Genomic DNA, 22,796 nt, shown 5'->3' with positions numbered 1-22,796 from the left:
CCTCGAAGACTGTTGCGATCCCCTATACTTGTGGGTCATCACGCGCCAGGTCAGCCCCCGATGACTCCCCCTCGCGCCCCTTACCTCCTGCACCCCCTCCCGCCGCCACGGCAAAAGGCGTCACCGGGCAAATGTAAGGGTACATTGCCCCTAAGTGTGTTTTTGGTAATTAATGAAAATCCTCTATAGACTAATGTTTTCGTAGGTATTTCTTGAAGTCCATATGTTGGATTCAAGTGTGGATGTTATGAATATAATGTTATACCTTTGCTATTGGCACCAAGATCATTGATTTGAAGAGAATAATATGATATGATCAAGAAGAAGAAATAAAGATGGGGTTCTTGTGTGAAATTCAAGTTAGTCATGGTCTAGCTTATGTGTTAAGCAATGAATGATCAAGATATTATGCTAGAGCATGAAGAGATACAAGGTTGACCAAGACTAAGAGTGAAGATTGCATTCAAGTTGGTCAACATATGAAGCATAAAGATTGTAGCACTTTGGATCATGTGATGTAGCTTGTGGGCAGTAAGCTGTGTCAATTATGCTTCATGAGATAACCCGCTATATATGTGCATTTGTGTTTTCTATTGGATATGTATCTTTTCATGGGCATGCATCAAGAGTATGATCTCATATAGCCCATGAGAGGATGGCATCAAGCTTGGATGTCATCAAGGTTGTGAAGGGCAAGTTCAAGATGAGCATATCGAATATATCATGCTTTAATCTTGTCGTCGATTTGGTGATAATGGACATGTGAAGATGTGCCTCAATGGAGCTATCCCATAGTGGTGTATGGGAGAGAAATTGTGAGTCTTCACGAAGCAACACCGATCAAGTGAGGCATTCCGGATTGAATGAAGATGAAGCATCATCATCAAGATCAAGAGGGATGCGCAAGGCAAAGGTATGTCCTTGCTAGGTTTTCCTTTTACCGGTCTCAAGGTGGTTGTTGGGAGACCGGGTTATAGGATAGATAGTCGCACTATCAAGAGAGGCTTTTGGTTGGGTAACTTGATCGCATCGTCTTAGGGAGCTCAAGCCTTTGCATCATTTGCATCCTATATTCTTGTTGCTTCTTGGTGTTTCTTTATTTGAGGTTCTTGATACAACAAGTCCAAGTTCATCTAAAATAGAATTCGTATGCATCTTCTATTGCGTTTTCATGTTTGGAGGTTTTACCGGTTTGATTTTTATAGATAGGCCAAACCTTTTGTATTGTTTTTCTTACTCAATGGTTGGACTATGATGTTTCTATGCATAATGATGTAGAGCTCATTGTCGTGATTCCAAGGAGCCCAAGATAATCGAAATCGGAGTGTGGATGCATAAGTTGTCGCATTTTCCGCGTCTGGCTCGGCATGTCTGGTGTTGCTGCCGGGTAGGTCGGAAGCCAACCCGGTCCTGCCGGGCTCAGTGCCGGGTGGCTCAATTTTTGGCCTAGTTGCTTTTCCATGAAGATTCATTCGAGTGAGAGACCATGAGCTTGTTACTCTTGGAGGGGTTACCTCCTAGTTGGCTTGGCGGTTGATGCTCCGGTGACCTCTTCGTGGAAGATTGTGAAGAGGCCCGGGGTTCTCCTTTGTGGAGCTTGTGACGTGGTTGTGGAGCTTGCCATCTCCGGAATGGAGGAAAAACTAGCCATAAGGGAAAGGCCATTGTCCTTCGTGGTATTGGCTTAAAGAAGAAGGTGAGCCTTCATGAAGTTCAGGAAACCTTCGTGGTAGCCCGCATCTCTCCAACGTGACGTACCTCACCTTGTGTCGGGGGGGCACGGGGATACATCTTCGTCTCCGCGTGCCTTAGTTATCTATATACCCGAGTTTACTTTCATTGTGATAGCCATCATGCTTGATGTACTTATATCTTGCTATCACTTGTATTACATATATCTTGTGCCTATCTTGCTTAGCTTGATTTGCTATTGTTGCACTTAGTTGAGCCTAGCATATTTAGGTTTTGTGCTTGTAAAATAAACGTTAGTTTAATTCCACATTCTTATAAGAAAAATTTGTAATAGTTTTTAAAACGCCTATTCATCCACCCCCCTCTAGGGGACATCTAGTCTTTTCAGCAAAGTCCTGGTGGCGCGGCGGCGGTGGCGGACTTCCTCGGCTGCTGGTTCGGTATCGGTGGCGCCCGTTCGCCGGCCAACCTTGCAGCGGTGGCGCGGTTGCCGGCAACCAGGAGCATGGCTTGCGGGCAGCAGCGGCCCGCGATGCAGCATGGTTCAGGCGGGTCTGATATGGGCCTAGATGGGTTCGGATGGGTCTTGATCTGTCCTCACGCTTCGTTGTTTGACGTCGACACCTGGTTGAGCCAGGGCTTCATCCTCACCATGAGAAGATCGGGCATGACGTTGGTGGCTTCCTCCTCCGCCGGAGGTTGTTGGCTGGTTGGTGGTGGCGAGCGGCGGTGTGGGTCCCGGTCGATCGGCCTAACAAAGGTGGCTATCCTAGGGTTCTTCTTTTGTACAGATGGTGACCTCCCTGACGCCGGTCCTTTCTTCATCTGCCGGAGTGATGAGTTTCAGAAGGCTCCACCGGCGAATGTAACAATGCAACTTATACCTGGAGTTTGCTGGATTGGGTGGTATTCGGTCGTCCGCATCCATGTTTTTATTTCGGCTGTTTGGTTCTGGGGGGAGCAGCGCGAAGCTCTGTTCGCGCTCTGTTTCGTGTTTCCATCAAATGACATTCTAGTCCATGGTGAAATCATAGGCGAAGAATATCATAATGGCTTGACCGGAGGACTAGCAATGGAGGTTCGAGTCTCTGTGAGTTTGATGGACTTTCTTGGTGTTCTGGTTATCGCAGTAGCAATATGCAAGTGGCAGCGGCGACACCAGTGAAATTCAAAGTCTTACCTTTCAGGGTGAAAATCTAAGGTCTAGCCTTAATTGGTTGTGCCTGGCAATGACCTTGTTGAAGGTATTGTTTTGAGAGCGGAGACTATCTTCGGGATGAAAACCTAAGATCTTTTCATTGTGCGATGACGATGCTTGTGCATTGTTTCCTTCTTAGAGCGTCCCTTTTGAAGAGCCTGGAGTTCATGTGTTGTCTTCGTGGTGATTGTATTGTTGCTGCTAGAGCTGGAATACCGCAACGGGACTTCTTATTTCTTCGTTTTTTTTTCTTTTTGTTGGTTGTATGTATTCGTACTAGCATTAGTGTAATGCATTGTTGGAGAGACTGAATATAATTGATATCTCTCAATATTAATATATTCTTTCTATCGAAAAAATGATGCATGCATTAGATGTGGTAGTTGAAAAATTAGCAAAAGCGTTGCAAAAAAATCATGGATTCGGTGGTTTTATGTAACTTTCTCATTCGCGATCTACCGGTTTTTGGATTTTACTTTCTAAAACTACATCAATTGAATCCCCTCTGACTCTGAATAATTATATTTGACCTTTCGAGGGAGAAATTTCTGATTATTTAGGAGGATCGGTACCTTGGCACATGCTACAACCTTCGCAGGATTGTGTGAGAATCTTACGGGTCATCTAGCTAGATCGTCGTAGTCGAATGACGTGGGGGCTACTCGCTCAATGGCAAGGTCAGTCTATGCGGTAGGTCGGACTTGGCGTGGTACAAACATATTCCATGATCCTCTTTTGCGTTCTGGAGATTGCTAGAAATACTACGTATATACTACTCCAACGCAACGTGGTCGCGAGCACGAAACGTGGTCGCCACCAACCATAAGCACCCTCCACAAATCTAATTGGATGAGACGGATCAGGGGTCATCTACTCGATCTCTCCAAAGTCTTCGAGCCCACCAACCGAACTGCGTGCTATAGTCTGCTCCGGTCTGGTCTTTCCTTTTGTCGACTGGATCGCATGAATTTCGAATGTAATATATGTATGAGGACGCGTTTGCTGTCGAAAAACGATGGCATAGTTGACCATCAAAGTATCAAAAGTACTACCTTACTTATGAAGATTCTATTTTTTTTATCTCCTTTTTTTGCGGCAATTAGAAACACTAGACCAATTTACAGCGTACACCCTTTGTAACAACAGCTCCCCTGTCTGCACTTGGTTGATATCGAATTGAAATGTGAACGCCAACTTCTTGCTGACGACTGACGAGTGCTGGGCTAAAGAAGACTTAGAGCATCTTCAGTCGCGTCCCTAAAGCGTCCCCCAAAGGAATTTGGGGCGCGTCGGACAGAAAATGCGTTCCAGCCGCGTCCCCCAAAGCCCATTTTTATCCGGCGCGCCCCGAGTCCGTCCCCGTCCCACAGGGGACGCACCAGGGACGCCGGACACAACGAAAAGCGAGGCGGGCTCCCACATGTCGGTGACTATTTGCATAAACCGTTGGTTCGCGCCTCTTTTCCCGTCGCTCCTTCCTTCCCGCGCCTCCCACCCCACCGCCGCCGCTGGATTTCCCGGCCGTTTGGGTGTCTGATCTCTGCTGAGAGTCGGCACCGTTGTCGCGGTTGGGGCTCCCGCCGGTCGTGGCGCCGCCGCCGCGTCGCCAGCGCGTCCCAGAACGCGCCGTCAAATCCGCCCCACCTCCGCGCACAGAAGGTGCTCGACGACTTGCCAGGTAGGCGCGATTGGCCGATGTTTGTTCCGTCGTCTGCCTCGGCGCAATTTTAACCATTGATTTTGCTTTAGCCATGGACATCGACGATGAGATGGTTGCCCTGCTGCTGGAGGACGAGCAAGCCTTCGACGACGACGTGCGGGAGCATTTGCTGATCATCGCGTCCCTTCAAGACATGCTTGACGCTGAGGTGGAGAAGAGGAAGAGGCCGCGCCGCGGAGGATCAAGGCCGGGAAGAAGGAAGTCGAAGCCCCGGCAGAGGATGGAGGGGCATGCCATGCTGCACAACGACTACTTCGCCGACGACGCAACACAGGCCGACAATTTTCGGCGCCGGTACAGGATGAGCAAGGGGCTGTTCATGAATATCCTCCACGGCGTTCGAGAGTTCGACCCCTACTTCAAGCTCAAGCTCGACGCTGTAGGCGTCCTCGGGTTCTCGTCGATTCAGAAGTGCACCGCCGCCATGAGGATGCTTGCATACGGAGCACCTGCCGATATACAGGACGACTACCTTCGCATGAGTGAGTCTACTGCCATGGAGTGCATGTACAAGTTTTGCCGAGATGTGGTGGGAAAGTTTGGCAAATACTACTTGAGAGGGCCAACTGAGGAAGAGACTGCAAGGATCATGGCACAAAATGCTGCCAGAGGATTTCCTGGAATGCTTGGAAGCATCGATTGCATGCACTGGGCATGGAAGAACTTCCCGTTTTCTTGGCAAGGTATATACAAAGTCCGTCATGGATATTGCAGTGTGGTGCTTGAAGCTGTGGCAGATTATGACCTGTGGATTTGGCATTCTTTCTTTGGCATGGCGGGATCACACAATGACATCAACGTGCTGCAGCGGTCTCCGGTGTTCAGCAGACTAGTGGAAGGGCATGCTCCACCATGCAACTATGAGATCAATGGCCACCAATATACCAAAGGCTATTATCTAGCCGATGGTATATATCCAAAATGGGCCACTTTTGTCAAAACAATCTCGAATCCATCAGGTCTGAAGAATTCCCACTTTGCTACACGACAGGAGGCTTGCAGGAAGGATGTCGAGCGGGCATTTGGTGTGCTTCAAGCACAATTTGCCATTGTCCGGTACCCTGCTCTAAGCTGGTCTCACGACCAAATGTGGGAGATGATGCAGGCTTGTGTGATCATGCACAACATGATCATCGAGGATGACCGCAAGAATCATGTTAGGTCACATGTTGGTCCCTATGAGTGTCAAGGCCCTCTTGCGGAGGTTGATCATGAGTTGCCTGCAGATTTTGCTGATTTTCTCGCCATGCACGCAGAGATCCGTGACAGCAATGTGCATGAGCAACTTCAAGCTGATCTCGTTGAGCATTTGTGGAGGATTAAAGGAAATACTGTGGCACCTTGATGTAGCATCTAGCCCTATTTATTATATTTGATTACTTGTTTTATTGTTTGTTGTAATTTAATTTGAAAACAATCCTCGCAAACATTTTTATTCATATGCTACATTTGATAAATGGTTTATGTGTTAAAAAAAAGTAATTTAAATGTTTGGGGGCGGCTGGGGAGCGACGTCCTCCAAAGGCGGCACGAACAAAACACGTCCCCCAAACGCTCAATCCGGCACGGTTTAGGGGACGCGACTGGAGATGCTCTTAGGTTCTGTACGACTTAGCGCTGTGCTATGTGAACGTTGCTGGCTTCCACGCCAGCGTGTTTCTACTCATGGGATTGGACTCGTTCTGGTCATACACTTGCACTAGCATTTCCTCTTGAAACTGTAAATTTTACACACGAAATACTGTCCAGGTGGAGGATCGGCCGGTGTTCATCATTGCCCCGGACGCGACGAAACGTAGAAGAAACATGCATGGTCCCTGCCTCCAACACACGAGTGGGCATCAGCATGGAGAGAGAGCATTTAGATTCCTAGCTGCCCGATTTGCAGAGCGAAAATGACAGCAGGAAGTGGTCCTTCTTGGGTCCAGAGCCACTCGTGAGAAGATGCGGATTAGCACAGTCCAGTCACCCCCACGTTATGGCGTTCATATGTTCTAACTACTTCTCTGTTGGCTCCTGTGGACGTACCGTAGCGTATCGTCTAATCCGTGGTTACCATCCTCTGATGACCCAGTACAACAGCTTCAATGCTGGGTTTTTTCTTGCTACTATACCGGGAGATCACGATTCAAAGGGAAAAAAAAAAAACCAGCAACTCATACAGTGAAGAGCCTAGAACAACGATCGAAATTATCTTTACACAGCCACACAAGGTAGTACTCCAGCATCGTTGTGTTCCGTGGGACATTTCAGGACTATAACGAAAAAAATATTTCATTTAATTCAAGTCCTCGGAATTGGTAGTGTACAACAGGTGAAATTCTCTGGAGCTACTTACACCTGGATCAGGCCTATGCTGAGCTGGGGCAATTTGTAGCTCAGCTTTACATTTTTAGAAAATCGGCTAACACCAGCTAGTGTGAACTCGGAAAATTGGCATTTGATTTGAAATTTTGCTATTTGTACAGGATCATTGAAAGGTTATATAAAGAGGCTCTGGGAGAAAAATGGGAACCGACTTCCCGCCCTAAATAGGCAGCCTATTGATGTTACAAACAAACAACAGTGACGTAAAGTCACTACTAGAATAGGTCAGTTGCCAAACCCAAATGGTGATTTTGTCCTGCTGCCATCTTCCCCGTATTGTTCATTCCATTTTCTTAATTCATTCATACTTGTCGCGTTATAAGAAACAGAAGGACTTACCTGCATAGGGAATAGCCAATGTTAGAGGAGCCGGAAACGTAAAACAGGGTATTTGAGAAAAAATGAGCCCACGGTACCTTCGCTTTTGCTTGTATAAAATCATCTAATACAAGGGGTCTTAAGTGAGAGCTGCTGCCACTCCCACGTCCCTGCAAAAGATGGTAACCATATGAACAATTAATAGAATAAAAGACCCATAATTTGGATGATTGTTTATATGCTCAGTTCACCCGTGCCAACAGTTAAAAGAGCACAACTACCTTCTTTTCTTCTTCTATAAGTTCTTGAACTGGCCTGTACGCTGAAGCTATGCATAAGTTCTGCACATAACAACATTTCAATGATTGTACAAGAACAACAGTTTCACTTTCTTCAATGACAGGGAAGAAGGTAATAAATGGCTTGTTTCATACCTTCAGGTCACTTCCTGAATAACCTTCAGTCGCATTAGCAAGTTCATCGAATTTAAAATCAGCTTCTAGGTTTTCTTTAGCAAGTAAAATCTTGAGTATTTTCCTACGATTCTGCGCATCTGGAAGGCCAACGTATATCCTGTAGATCATGAAACAAATAAGCACATTGCTAGATCAGCATAGCTTAAATTTATTTGAAAGCGAAAAGCATGGGCACACATATTACCGTCTAGGTAAACGCCGTATAACAGCATCATCTAAATCAAATGGGCGATTTGTCGCACCAAGAATAAGGATCCGTTGGTTCTCTTTGGACCTTAGACCATCCCACGCTGCCATAAATTCATTCCGCATCTTCCTTGTTGCTTCATGTTCAAGTGCGCCCCCTCTGGCGCCAAGTAAGCTGTCAACCTGTGATAGAAGATCAAATTGTATCATACCAGGAGATTGCTCGCAACCAAGGCCATGGTAAATAACTTTCTATTTATGTAAGTAGGCATACCTCGTCCACAAATATGATGACAGGAGCTAGTCGGCTAGCAAAGGAGAACAGGGCCTTTGTCAACTTCTCAGCATCTCCAAACCACTGTTTTAAAAATAGAGAAATAAGGTATTTTGTTGGAAAATAAGCTTGTATTGCAATAGTGCAAGTGGATGATGCTGACTTCCAAGGGATCGAGCAAATATTTATTTGGTTAACTATTACAACAGCATAGAAGGTCAAATCTCACAAATTAGCACCTTAGGGGAACGGAACAAAATAACATTATCACGAGTCCATCCACCTATCATGAATTTATTCATACCATGCCCTCCATCAAACACAAGACGAGGGCGGAGACTGGCCACGCGGCGTCCACCTGCCTACGCCGCCGTAAATGCGGGTAGTTGGCACCCCTATTAATAATTTAATACGTACGCCGTCCACCGCCGTGGCGCTATCCTCTCATCTCCACCACCGTAGACGCGTTGTCCTCTCTCGTCTCCACCACCGCCGCTGTGCCATTCTCTCCTCTCCACCTCAAAAATGCCGCGCCGTCTCCGCACGACGTACTCCATGTTTGGCCTCAACGGCCGCGCGCTGCCTGCGGCGCCTCAACCACCACCGCAGCCGCCGCAACCCGATGCCGACTACAGCTCCGACGACGCAGTCGACCCACGGTTTGCGGTGTGGGACGAGGCCTACGTCGTAAAAGCTGAGGCGGAGGAGGCGACGCAGTGGGGCGAGCAGCCGCAGGCCCCCGCCAACCCAGAGCAGGCGGCGATCCTGGCGTCGTTGAACGCATAGCGCTTCCGGAGGTTGAAGGAGGAGGAGCGGGAGTTCTTTCAACGACGCCAACCTCGAGCACGCCCTCGAGATCTCGCGCCAGCGAGCGGCCACGGAGGAGGCGCCTCATGGCGGCGGGGCGACAAAAGCTCATCGAGCTGAACGCTCATCGCCACGCCAAGGCGTTCGCCCGGGAGCAAGCGAGGCTCGCCCAGAACGAGGCTTCTCGGCAAAGGCTGGCAGCGTGGGGACAGCGACGCCGGCAAGCTCCTGCGACACCGGCCGCCATGCTCCACCGCCAATGCGCGAAGCAAGGGCGGAGAGGTGGGACGAAGCAAGGGCGGAGAGGTGGGCATGGACACGGGAGTCAAAGGGGAAGAACGACGACGAGGCAGGCCCATCGCGCGCCCCAACCGACGGCCAATAGATTAGGGTTAAGTTAAAGTTTTATTTAGGTTTAAATTCGAGTAACTTGTATAAATTTCGTATGAATTTCGGTTTTTTATGTCATTCCAAATTTAAATTTCTATTGGGGATGTCGTATGGGGGGCGCCGGTGTGGGAACAGCATCCCCAAATAGAGGATGCTCTGCCGGCGCCCCCCATACGGCAGTGCCAGTGCCCCTGCCGGCGCCTATTTGGGGGCCGTCGGTGGAGATGCTCTTAGATATGGAGGCTGGGGCAACCGAATAGGATAACAGAAGATTACGGGAAGACGCTGGTTACTGCGGGTTTCACACGAGAACAAAAAGTGCGACAGAAACTCAGCGCTGAGGATCGGTAGTTCCCATTGTTCATCTACAGTAAAAATGTAGGACGTGTCAAAATTTGATTAGATAAAAGGTACCATCAACAGTACCCAAAACGTTGTGGTTTCAGCAAAAGTGGTTAGCTTTGATATAGTGTATAATGTGCTCTCAACCTACATCATCCTGTGCTCCAACCACACTAGAAAGTAAATGAACTAACGGTGGGATCCCTTCGGCATGGTCCAGATTCACAAACAGAAATTTCATGCATCTGCTGAACCCTCCAATCAGTAGCTTCCCTCATTTCATGTACAAGAAAATGATACATCCTTAACAAGCAATATAAAAGAAATGCCTTGGCAAAGTTAACTAGCATAGTTTGTAAGAAAAAATAACAAGAAAAGTTTGCTTTCTACTACTGACCTTTGACCTGGTTTTCAAAAAAATCTAAAATTATTGACTTGCTTGTGGCAAGTAGAAACTATTATAGTTGTCCTTTGACTTGCTATCAGTACGGGTTTCAATTCTCAAATCTGCCTGCTTCTTAAATGAAGTTAAGTGTCCATTATGTTCACTTGCATGAAGTAACTATGTCAACAGTTAACCCAATATATGGCCGCATAGAAGGAAAAGAGTCCGACTGGAATTGGTTCAAACTTCACATAAGGTGTTTGTAATTAACCACTAGCATAAAATGCAGATTATCTATTAGATATTTCCTGCAATAATATGAAAGAAATGGAAACAAGTCGATCTCATTACCTTTGACGTCAGTGAAGAACCAGTTATGCTGATAAAATTTGCCCCAGCTTCTGTTGCGAGTGCCTTTGCCAAAAGTGTTTTTCCTGTGCCAGGAGGCCCGAAAAGCAAAACACCTTTGCAGGGCTGAAAAAGGTCCGGGCATAAGAGAAAATTCAGCTAAGACAATTCAGGTATCAGGAATTTCCGATACGATGGATATAAAAAAGCTACATCCTCCGATTCATATTACTTGACACTAGTATGGATGTATCTATCTAGAACTAAAATATGTCTAGATACATCTATATTAGTTGCAACTAATATGAATTTGAGGAAGTACACCAAACGAGGACGTGCAAACTTTATTCAATGTTCATTAAAATTAACCAACCAATAATTTGTCTAAGAACCATAAGACTACAAGTGATTTTTCAATTGCAGAATTTGAACATTTGGTTTAAATATTTAACTTCGGAAGAAAAAGTAATCTGATGGTGTTCATGAAATTCACCATGCTTTCATGATGAATTAAACACTGAATAGGAACTAGCATAGCCATAGTGATACTGGTTTACTAGAATCGTTTCGTCATCTCATTATTCTCTACTACAGTAATCCAGAGGAAGATTTGTTCAGCGGTACATCATGTGAGAACTAACTACACATGATGAACTCAATGCTAAATCAAATAAGAGACAACTTTTTGGAAGGGCAGCACTAAGACAATTTCTCAGAGGTACATATTTGTATTCTGCAATAAGTTATTGGCCCTCCCTTTTCACAATACTATTAAGTAACTCCTCTCTAGAAACAACAATGACCTAAATGCAATATCTAGGGTCCCATGGAATGTCAACAGAAAAGGTTAAACGGTCATGATAAGTCTAGTAAAGCAAGCTATACCCTTAATAAATTGCCGTGAGAGAAAAGCTCTGGTCTCCTCATTGGAAGAGCAACAAGCTCATCCAGTGTCCTCTTGACATCCTCAAGCGCACCAATATCATCGAATTTCACTCCAATTTCATCAGGAGGTACAACAGAAGATATGAAATTGCGTTCATACTCATCTTTCGTCAAATTCTGAAGATATGGAACTTGTGAGTTAGGAAAACAACAGTAGCTAGCAACTAAGGTGGCCCTAGCAGATAAGAAAGGTGGGGAGTTAACTTTATCATATAAATAAGCTGAATACCTTCAGATTTTGAGAGAGATTCTTAGATTTAATGACCTGTTCCTTCAGCCTCTCGATGGCTACTTCAAGGCTTCACAAATTTGCAAACAATAATAGTAAAGTGCCAGCAAAAATAAATCGATCAAATACATAACTGGCATTGAATTTAAAGTTAAGTACCTCTCGCGTGGAATGATTAATCTGTCACCCTCAATAGCGGGAAGAACTGTTGATGACAGATAATGACTTCTAGCCCACCCAATAACCTTTGCAGCTTCTGCAACACGTAATACACCCGTTCAGTGCTCAGCTTGCAGGGGGATTAAGAGGATTCAACTGAATTACAGCATAGGTTAATTCAAAAAGATAAAGTGTTTCCATCTGTAACCAGCCAGCCATGCCCAGTTACTAAAAATCCAAACATGGTCTACCAAAGGAAGCAAACTATCTAGTTTATTGGATAGAAAACGGCTCATAATGACCTATCAACAGCTTCCATGGAATCACCACTTAATCAAGCTTTACATTATTTTTGCAGAAACATTTATTTCCAGCGAAAAGAATTCCCTACAACAAGATTTCTGCGGTATCAGGATGAAAATACTGGTAAACCAACCACAAGCCAGATACTACCACTAGGTAAACAATAATTAATTTGGAAGAAACAAGGTGACCTGGCAGCATGTAATAGGGGATGGGAGAGTAGAAAGGGAGGGGGAGATATAGATGATTAAATTTTCATCATTGTATGATTGACAATTGATATATATGTTGCCCCTTGCATCCAAGGACTTACTTGACCCCTAAGCATGTAACTTAAAGGATACTAATCCGAGCTCTGTCAATCTTATGTCCTTCCTATTTAAATAATATTGTATACTATTTATTCTGATATTACAGAAGCAAGGTTTTTAAGGCGGTAAAGCGATCATTCCCTGCCTTGACGCCTAAGCGCCCATGCCAGGAAAAATGTTAAGGCGCTACCAGGGTGCCTTGCGGCCTAAGCATCCATAAGGGTGTGTTTGGTAGCCCGGGGCAACTCAGAAAATCTCATCTCAACACAGATTTTTAGAGGAACACATGTTTGTTAGGCTGTGTCAACCCATCTCAACTATCTCACCTCATACGAAAAAGGCTCCTCAGCCAGGCCCAGTTGTGAAGCTCAAATCGAGCTTCACAACTCAGCCAAGCTGAGTCCATCCCGCAAAATTGCACCGCGGACACCCCCAGACCCCAAGCCCCCACCTCTTTTCCATTCATTTGCAACAACCGCAACACCTGAGCCCGAGGCTCCTCCGTCGGACCACCCGCTGCCTCTCCCGTCGCCATCCACCTACCCCGTTCCCAACCACCTGCGCCGCCGGCAGTAGGAGCAAGCGTCGCCGCCGGCAGGAGGAAGGACCGCCGCCTTCGAGGAGCAGCAAGGGCCGCGCCGGCGGCCTCCTCATCTCGCGACGGAGGACCTCTAGATCTCCCGAGGCCCAGGCTCCTCCGTCGAGCAGCAGCAACGGCCGCGTCGCCGCCCTTCCCATTTCGCGCCGGCCGCCCTCTTGATCTCCCGCCGAGCAGCAGCAATGGCTCCGCCGCAGCCGAGCAGCAGCAATGGCTACGCCGCCGCCGAGCAGCAGCAACGGCCGCGTCCCCGCCCTTCCCATCTCGCTCGGCCGCCCTGTTGACCTCTAGCCGAGCAGCAGCAACGGGCGCACCACCTCCCGCCGGCGCACCACCGCTCACCGTCACGCCGCCCACCGCCCACCACCTCGCACCACCGTCCGCCGCCGGCGCTCCACCGCCCACTGCCATGTTATTCCAGAGACAAGGACCCGATTGACTTTTTTAATTTTGTTTAGGGTCTTTTGTGTAAGAGTTTGGACTGGTCTATAATTTCTAATATTTTGGTCCAATCTCAACCCGCAGATGTTGCCAAACAATGTATTGGTTCAGATTCTCTGAATACAGACGGGCTACCAAACATGTCACAAAATATCATGTTAGCTTGTATGAGGTGAGATATCTCAAATGGGAGAGTAAATCTGAGTTGCCCCGGGCTACCAAACACACCCTAAGGTATTAAGGTGACGCCTTAAAAACCAGGTATCGAAGCCTATATCAGTGCACACAACATGATTTCAGTTTCTTCAAGTCGTCAAGAGCTAGGGTTGTGGCACTGACAGTTGCACTTAAACGGCAACAGTAGATCACATGAACAAGTCATAAAAAGATTCCCCATAACACTAAACCAACATAAAAGCATCAATTGGTTGGCAAGCACTCCAATGAACTTTTACAAGAATATTCTTTTTTAAATTATAAGACGGTAGCATCTAGGATGGTAAAATACATCATCTGGTATCATTGCGCGAAAATACTACCTCCTAGTAAATCCTAGTTAAGAATGACCTCCTTTTACAGGCTCCAAGGCTCCATTAAATGCTTGAATTTGCTCCGTGATATGATTTTATTGTACTTAATTTTTTTATGTGACTTGGATAGCTTTTGTGAATACCCATGTACATTTTTTTTTTCTTATCAATACAATCTTACTGTCATGGACTATGGTTTTTGGTCAAAACAGTTGCATAAAAATACAGCTTGAATGAGGGAAAGCATGTTAGCAGACATACTTTGCTTTGTCAAAACGACTCCATCAGACTTTACATGCATAAGCTCCACACATGATAGTTCATTCTCTTCAAGCACCTGCATCAATGAACCGTGATTTACAAATGGCACATGCAGGAAGCCATATGCAGGAAATTAAATAGGAACACAAGCCATGCATTCAAACCTTATGTAATTCAACAAGGTTATGCCTTGAAATAATAATTTTCCTATCCTCTTCGATCTGGTTATTGAAAACTCGTAGTTGTTCGCCTTCCTGTAGATAAATAAACAAGATACAAAATTCAGGAGCTCCCCCCAAGCTAAAGGGCACTTGATGGTCTAGACACTGCAGGCCATAGATTTGAACTAAAAACACAGTAATGGCATTATCAAATGTTTATGTAGGGCAGGAAGTCACGCTCAAATTGTTGCAGCACATAACTTTGTAGATTGATTTGAATCAGTAGACAAATCTTACCTCTGGAAGAGGAACAATAAGACTATTTGTGAAGAGCTTTGATATGTCACTGGATCTTGAATCTTTTTGTCCCTTCAGCCCCCCTACTAACCGCTTCAGCGATGATGGCTGGTTACAGAATTTTAATCAGTGTACCAATCTTCAAATAGAAGAGCACAACATTACATATATAACTTTAAATATGAAGAGTGATTTTTGGACAGTATAAACCAAAAGCAAAACAAGTCTAATAAACATATGCCTATTTTCTACTGTGCTCTGTAGTTATGCTTTGTACAGCAAATTATGTTTCATAACAAGCTAGCAAGTAGTCTCCATTTGAGTACCTAGCACAGTTGTAATCTTTGGCAAAGCAAACATGTCTACAGCCTAGCATAAACTATGTGCAGTCATGTAATTACCCATGTTCTCTACTCACGCTTTACAGAATGCCAGATGATTTCATCAGTCATCAAATAAATAAGTTATTTTGTGATTGCTTGCACTACATTAAAATACAGTTAACATTTGGTATAGAATTATCTGTAAAAAACAAACATGTTTATAGGAAATTGTGTAGTGCGATGCAGGAAGGAAACAATATTACGAGCTTGTGCCTTTTTAATATAGGGAGTGTATATTGAACGAGAGCATAAAAAGCTGAGAGAAGCGGAAATTCAATTCGGCTCTTAGGTGCATATGCTCTCTCCACCCAAAAAACATATTTCTAATTGTCAAAAAAAATTAACAAAAAATTCCGCATGTACATCTCGACAATCTATGTGCGTTCGTACAATTTCGCGAAAAACCGATATTTTTTGTGGTCAATGTAAAAAAGACAAAACAAGTCTCACAAAATGCCTTATTTTTAGCACTAAATTGTCTTTTTTACACAGCTCAAACTACAAGTTGATTTTTGATGGAAAGACACTGTGCGTATTTAGCACGAAGTTACAGTTCAAACTAAAGGGAGCATATGCACCCAAGAGCCAAAACACCACTCCCAGCTCAAACTACAAGGCATGAGAGAGAAGAGGTTATGTTTCTATTCGAAAATAAGCATGTACGAATACTAAAATATCGATAAATTACCAGTGAAGACAGTCGAGAGAGATTCTGAAACATCAGTGTCGGCTGTATGTGTCCAAACCAGAAATGAGTACAGAAAATGTTTTATCAGTTAAAGTTAAGCGACAAGAATTCTAAAGCTTACTGGTTCCTTGTCTTTGTCCTTGGGTACTGCTGCCAGTATGTTCTGCCCACATATCATTACTACTGGTCCAGTGAGTTGGTCAAACATTTCATCTACCCTTTGAAGAAACTCCCTGCGATTTGATTTTGGAACTGCTCTAGATAACCACTGGGAGCTGTCTGGAAAGTAGACAATGACTGGTTCTAGCGAAGGAAGAACCTGTTTAAAAAATCACAAGTGGGCAGGTAAATTTATCAAATGAGACTGGAAACAAATGTCAATATTAGAGTGCAACATTCTAATTAAGGGCTAGGTCTCATACGCGCAAAATGCAGAAAGTTTCTGAAAGTGAAAGAAAACATATATGTGGCAAAAAATATTTTGACGAATCACCTCACAAAGTGCTTCAATTGCTATATGCCAATCTTCTGACTCAATATCATGGTCATGCGCAATATCTTGAGCTAAAGTAAGAGAATGTGAGATGAAGGTGCCTGGAATAATCATATCTAACTGTTGGTGAAACGGAGTGGGGTTGTACCATCAACCCAGTAAATAGATGGGCTGTTTGCATCTTCCTCCTTGCTAGTTTCGTCACCATCATGGAGCTTTTGTGCAGGAGGTTCAAATATGACAGCTACTTGATCCCCGTTGGTCTCATATACCTCTCCACGCTGCCCATTTGATAAAGTCCTGTAATATGTACAGTTAGAAGGGTTACTCTTACTCATAATTTGAGAGAAACATGTGTACAGACATAGCAGTAATAGAAAATGCAGATTCCATTTATGTATATTTAGGGATATATGGTAAGAAATGCTAAAGGTGAAGAACCCTAACTGGCCTATTATAGAAAAATAGGACAGTGAAGACAGAAAGAGTACCAATATGACTAAGTAACTACAAGACAAAAAAAATCACAACACACTTAACATGAATGGATTACAGCAATAATAACAAGAAAAACGAAACATAAAATTCATAATATATGTTGCCTTGGGGTCTCATAACTACCAAAAACCAAAATCATTTTATCCTGTTCCACGAGAGAAAGGTATACCCACCCACCTGCCACTAATAAAAGTATAGGCATTTCTCGAGCCATCTTGAGTAGGTAATTTCCCCAAAATGATCCTGTGTATGCATATATGGTACATATCAGTGGTAATGTGATGAAGCTCAATTCAGAAGGGAACCATCATAGGAAGATAAAAACTGGTGTAATTTTTGGCATCCATTATAATAACAGACAACACGGACTCCTGAAACCTGGATAACAATATTTTCCAATTTCACGGATATAGTAGTGGACAATAATACTGTTATGCTAACATACGTGCAGATGGCCTATTGCTTACACAAATCCATCCACTCCCAAAAAAATAAACCCAAGCCAGCCCATCATGTGCTTGTGTACACCACACATGGACTCATACAAAACATGAGTAGATGCACATGTGTGCTTCCCCCCGGCACCCGCACAGAAACACACACATAATTATGCACATGCACACAAATCACGTAATGTTTATACCACACAAGGATTCGCCTCCGTGACTCTCCTCACACCATGGATGATCCGGAAGTACCACAATGACTCCATCTTCAACACAGCCCGCCTTTTGGTTAGCAGTTTAGCACCCTTGTTGAGAGGATCACATACGAGGCAGCGCTATGGGCTAGAGCCAGCGCCACTGGCCTACTGGTAGTCCTGTCAAGGACCTGGGACATTCACTAGTGTTTCTCCAATATGTTATCCCATGCCTCCTAGGAGGATTGTAACTCAAAATTCTACCACTTCATGAAATGAAACACAAAAGTTATGCGTTCTCTCGAATAAACAAATCACGTAATGTATAATATTGTAATTTTATAGGCATATGGAATGCTCACATATGGTGCCTAACTGCCTACATTTGATTTAACCATGTAAATCTCTAAAGATGAACATCCTGCTATTTGTTAGGACTTCAGAATAAGAGAACGGAGATAAAAGGGTGAAATCATGGCGCTAACCAATGAGCATGGAACATTATCATGAAAAGCAAATTGAGCGGAAGAGAATCAGTATCCAACAATCACCTCTGATCTGCTTCAACAACTGCTGAGGAACCAACATACTTGACTTTATCTCCTGAAAACAAGTATGAAAAAGGAACAACATTCAGCTGAAACTTCTGCGTCGCAATATCAGAGTTATTACAATGCAGCATATATTTCTAATTTGACTTCAGAGTGGTTTCTTTACTGAAGTACATTGAATTCCAGAGTTGGTGCAGCTACATGCACAATGGAGTCAATAAAGAGGTCCGTCTCAAATTTGTTATCAGGCCATCATGCAGCGGTATAGACTAAAGGAGGCTGCAGCTTCGTTTTTATATAGATGCATAAAATGGCCAATCTTGAGCTCATGTTAGCACACAGAAATATCAGCAGAATGCAGCTGAGGCCTGGGACTCAGGCTTGATAAAATTAACAGGCATTCCACCTAAAAGTCCTAATCTAACTCCATAGAACTGAAGAAATCGTAAGAACCATGGGCATTAAGAGAGCGAACAAGATGTTTAGTCATAGATCATCAGAACCTCAGACAGTATGCACATTCCTAAGTAATCCACTAGGTTTGTCCTTAACAGGTAATTCGGGGAAAATGTTTAATCTTATTTAGTATCAGCATAACGGAGATAAAAAGATACCACCCATATTTACATTTAATGTAACTGACCAAATTTAGAAAACATTTCTATGGGCCCAGATGATAGTCCAGAAATACATTTTAATTTGGTTTAGTGTCAGCATACCAGAGAAAATATCAAGATAAAACAAAAGATCACATTACCCCTTTGGAAAGGTCTTTTCTCTTCTTCTGATGACTTGGCAGTTTCAGAGGATTCTGATGACGTACCTTCCTCTTCACCAACGACTCTCTAGAAGCACAAGCAAATGAAAATCATTATGAACTACAAACACATGTAAAAATAAGAAAGCAACATTGAGGGAACATACTAGAGAGTACAACTAATTTCTTATCGTAGTTTGATGCTTCTGAAAGGCAAAGTAAGATAGCAAATTCAGGTTGATGAAAGTTCAAGCACCAATCCAAATTAACAACAGATTTTGAAACATTCGTATGCATGAAGTTCTATTAACAACCAATGGTATTTTAGTTAGGATAACACTCTTACTTTCCTCGAGACTGTCTATTGTTAGATGTTGTCTTGTTTGCAGACATTAAAAGGAACAAGATACAAAGTGTACAAGATAATTTTCTTTGAACAACTAATCATGAAACCTACATGGAAGCAAGCATTTATTGCTTGGTACAGTCAAACATCTCAATATAATATATCACCTTGGCAAACTCCTCAAGAGTACATGGGACCAACTTCTTGAGGTCATCCACAGATTTTTTGAGTTCTTCCACGGATTTCAGAGCATCCTCGTCATCACTTTCCCCCGATTTAGCTTCATTGCTGCTTGTCCAATCTTCATCGCCTTCATCTTCCATCTCAGACTCTGACCCTTCGTCCTCTGACTCGCCATGCTCATCTTCTTCCTCGCTTTCTGAATAATCTTCCCCAAAATCCTAACAAGTTAGGATTTATTAGGTTTGCAGCTACCGATTTACATTCTGTATGTAAGGGTTCAGCATCTTACATATGGGGCTAGAACACTGCTGTCCAGGACCAGTAGTGGCACCCGCAACTCATGTGCAAGAGCTCTTACCAATCTCTCTCTGTAGAGCTCAGTTCCTACATTGAACAAATATCAGAATCGGAGCGTTTACATCTCGGCGCATCTTTCACTTCATCGAATAATACCTGGCAAGCTCTGGAGCAGTATCCTTCCTCCAGAGGATGGTAGCCGAGAGCCATATTCAGATGTGATGCCCTTGTGCTGCAGGTGGGACGCGGTGCACTCCCTCAGCAGCTGTCTAGCATTCTCACTTGCAATCCAAAGCACCAAAAAACACATTAATCTTAGCACACTCATATTAGCTTGGTTCAAACAAAACATCGAACAGATGGTGTGCGCGGCGTCTCACTTGACATAGTAGGGGAAATTCTGCCACGTGAGGTTCCCCTTCTCCCACGGCACGACGCGGCGCAGGAACTCGATGCGGAACCTCTCCCGCCGGGTGAGGAAGGGCGACTCCCGCCGCTTGCAGTCGCTGAGGAATCTCTCGCCGCTCAGCCACTCCTGCTGGTCCCTCTCCCCGAGGCGCGCGTGCTCCTGCTCGATGCACCGGCCGCTGCTGCCCGCCGCAGCCTCCGCTGCCCCGCCGCCCCTGGCCTCGGCGCTGCCTACGCCGCCCTTGGAGCCGTAGAACCGGCACAGCCGCCGCCCCGCATCGCACGGCCTCGGCGCGCCGACCGCGCTGAACCTCCGGACGAAGCAGCCGCCTCCGCTCGTGGAGATTCCTAGGGAGCTGCACTTGCACCAGAGCGGCGGATGCTGGAGGAGGCAACGCAGCCGCATCGCATGGTGCATCTCGGGTAGCTTCCGGAGCAAATGGGGGGAGGAATTGGCGGTCCCCGGGACGATAGGCCGCGGCGTTGGGCGTGTGTCGAGGAGGAGGGGATGGTGGTGTTATGGGAGGACGGGCAACCCGGAATCGGGCCTGTGGGTGGTGGCGGAGACGGTGGCGCACGGCCGGCCGCGACGGAGGGGAGGGAGACGGAGATGCCACGGCAAGCGGCTCGGCCAATCCGCTTCTCACGCCTTACCGCTCTTGCCTGTGAAGTTGGGAACTTCTGGTGTTGTGGGCCTTTGGGCTGGGCTGCATTCGTAATGGGCCTATGGATAACACAGCTGAACCCTGATTTCCCTCCACTTGTTTTTTTTACTTGATTGATTGATTTCTTTTTTCTTCTTTTTTTTGAGTAGCTTTTGACTTGACTTCTCTCCTCCTGTTGTTTTCGTGGAAATGCTCCAGTAACAGTTGCGCTCGGGACCGGTATTTCTAACTTTAATATCACCATCAAAGGTGCTTCAAGATCTGAAAAGATCAAATACACCGTAAAATGCTCCTAGATGTATAGGCCATTTTGTTTTTTTTTGTTCCATTGTCGTGATTTATGCTCAACAAGTAGGGAAAAAGTTGTTTGAAAAGTTGAAATTTGTGTTGGATAACCTGAACTTTATGAAGGGGTAACTCTCGTGTTACTTAAAAACTTTGCCATATGTTCATTGCAACTTGCAAGTGCATCCAACGGCTCGGTACTAGTGGTACATGTTCGACCACAACATGTACCGCCTGAATTATCCTCAACAACCGAGGGGGGTAATGGGCTCTAAGGACAACAAGGTAAATTCATCCCTTAATTATCCTCAATATCTTTACTTTGAATTATTGCTTTATGAGTTAACTCTTATGCAAGACTTATTGATGCTTGTCTTGAAGTGCCATTCATGAAAAGTCTTTGCTATATGATTCACTTGTTTACTCATGTCATATACATTGTTTTGATCGCTGCATTCACTACATATGCTTTACAAATAGTATGATCAAGATTATGATGGCATGTCACTCCAGAAATTATCTGTGTTATCGTTTTACCTGCTCGGGACGAGCAGAACTAAGCTTGGGGATGCTGATACGTCTCCGACGTATCGATAATTTCTTATGTTCCATGCCACATTATTGATGTTATCTACATGTTTTATGCACACTTTATGTCATATTCGTGCATTTTCTGGAACTAACCTATTAACAAGATGCCGAAGTGCCGATTCTTTGTTTCTGCTGTTTTTGGTTTCAGAAATCCTAGTAAGGAAATATTCTCGGAATTGGACGAAATCAAAGCCCAGGGGCCTATTTTTCCACGAAGCTTCCAGAAGTCCGAAGGAGAGACGAAGAGGGGCGACGAGGGGGCCACACCCTAGGGCGGCGCCCCCCCCCCCTTGGCCGCGCGGCCCTGTGGTGTGGGGCCCCCGTGCCGCCTCTTGACCTGCCCTTCCGCCTATAAAAAGTCTCCGTGACGAAACCCCCAGTACCGAGAGCCACGATACGGAAAACCTTCCAGAGACGCCGCCGCCGCCGATCCCATCTCGGGGGATCCAGGAGATCGCCTCCGCACCTGCCGGAGAGGGGAATCATCTCCCGGAGGACTCTACGCCGCCATGGTCGCCTCCGGTGTGATGTGTGAGTAGTCTACCCCTGGACTATGGGTCCATAGCAGTAGCTAGATGGTTGTCTTCTCCCCATTGTGCTATCATTGTCGGATCTTGTGAGCTGCCTAACATGATCAAGATCATCTATCTGTAATTCTATATGTTGCGTTTGTTGGGATCCGATGAATAGAGAATACTTGTTATGTTGATTATCAAAGTTATGCTATGTGTTGTTTATGATCTTGCATGCTCTCCGTTACTAGTAGATGCTCTGGCCAAGTAAATGCTTGTAACTCCAAGAGGGAGTACTTATGCTCGATAGTGGGTTCATGCCTGCATTGACACAGGACGATGTGAGAAAGTTCTAAGGTTGTGTTGTGCTGTTGCCACTAGGGATAAAACATTAGTGCTATGTTCAAGGATGTAGTCACTAGTTACATTACGCACCATACTTAATGCAATTGTCTCGTTGTTTGCAACTTAATACCGAGGGGGTTCGGATGATAACCTGAAGGTGGACTTTTTAGGCATAGATGCAGTTGGATGACGGTCTATGTACTTTGTCGTAATGCCCAATTAAATCTCACTATACTCATCATAATATGTATGTGCATGGTCATGCCCTCTTTATTTGTCAATTGCCCAACTGTAATTTGTTCACCCAACATGCTGTTCGTCTTATGGGAGAGACACCTCTAGTGAACTGTGGACCCCGGTCCAATTCTCTTTACTGAAATACAATCGCACATCGTTTCTACTGTTTTCTGCAAACA

At 45.0% G+C, this 22,796-nt stretch overlaps 1 protein-coding gene across 3 annotated transcripts; it reads right to left on the bottom strand.

Annotated features, from left to right (window-relative positions):
- Nucleotides 1–6,866: 6,866 nt before the first annotated feature.
- LOC127306134 (uncharacterized) lies at nucleotides 6,867–20,638 on the bottom strand. 3 transcript variants are annotated; one of them, XM_051336741.2, is made up of 24 exons: nucleotides 19,955–20,638; nucleotides 19,731–19,855; nucleotides 19,567–19,661; nucleotides 19,262–19,495; nucleotides 18,749–18,836; nucleotides 17,992–18,043; nucleotides 16,978–17,043; nucleotides 16,451–16,602; nucleotides 16,303–16,373; nucleotides 15,931–16,128; nucleotides 15,810–15,851; nucleotides 14,739–14,846; nucleotides 14,445–14,534; nucleotides 14,281–14,356; nucleotides 11,837–11,933; nucleotides 11,678–11,747; nucleotides 11,389–11,565; nucleotides 10,507–10,629; nucleotides 8,232–8,315; nucleotides 7,956–8,140; nucleotides 7,730–7,868; nucleotides 7,577–7,636; nucleotides 7,394–7,465; nucleotides 6,867–7,316 (listed from the first exon to the last, which is right to left on the bottom strand). In XM_051336741.2, the coding sequence occupies exons 1-24, from the start codon at nucleotides 20,398–20,400 to the stop codon at nucleotides 7,203–7,205; spliced, it is 2,964 nt and encodes a 987-aa protein (XP_051192701.1). In that variant the 5' UTR covers nucleotides 20,401–20,638; the 3' UTR covers nucleotides 6,867–7,202. The 3 variants fall into 3 exon arrangements, with proteins under 3 accessions (XP_051192701.1, XP_051192702.1, XP_051192703.1); XM_051336742.2 differs by lacking the exon at nucleotides 15,810–15,851; XM_051336743.2 differs by lacking the exon at nucleotides 16,978–17,043.
- Between the last annotated feature and the right edge of the window lie 2,158 nt (nucleotides 20,639–22,796).

This window comes from Lolium perenne, chromosome 6 (genome assembly GCF_019359855.2).
Source record: "Lolium perenne isolate Kyuss_39 chromosome 6, Kyuss_2.0, whole genome shotgun sequence".
NCBI lineage: Eukaryota > Viridiplantae > Streptophyta > Magnoliopsida > Poales > Poaceae > Lolium > Lolium perenne.
This window is presented reverse-complemented; position numbering and strand designations above follow the sequence as displayed.

Bases quoted from the DNA above. Each gene is read 5' to 3' on its own strand.
- LOC127306134 (XM_051336741.2), bottom strand. From the start codon at position 20,400: ATGCACCATGCGATGCGGCTGCGTTGCCTCCTCCAGCATCCGCCGCTC. The intron at 19,496-19,566 runs GTAAGATGCTGA...CTAACTTGTTAG, and splicing joins GCAGTGTTCTAGCCCCATAT to GATTTTGGGGAAGATTATTC. The intron at 16,374-16,450 runs GTACAACCCCAC...CTCTTACTTTAG, and splicing joins ATCTATTTACTGGGTTGATG to CTCAAGATATTGCGCATGAC.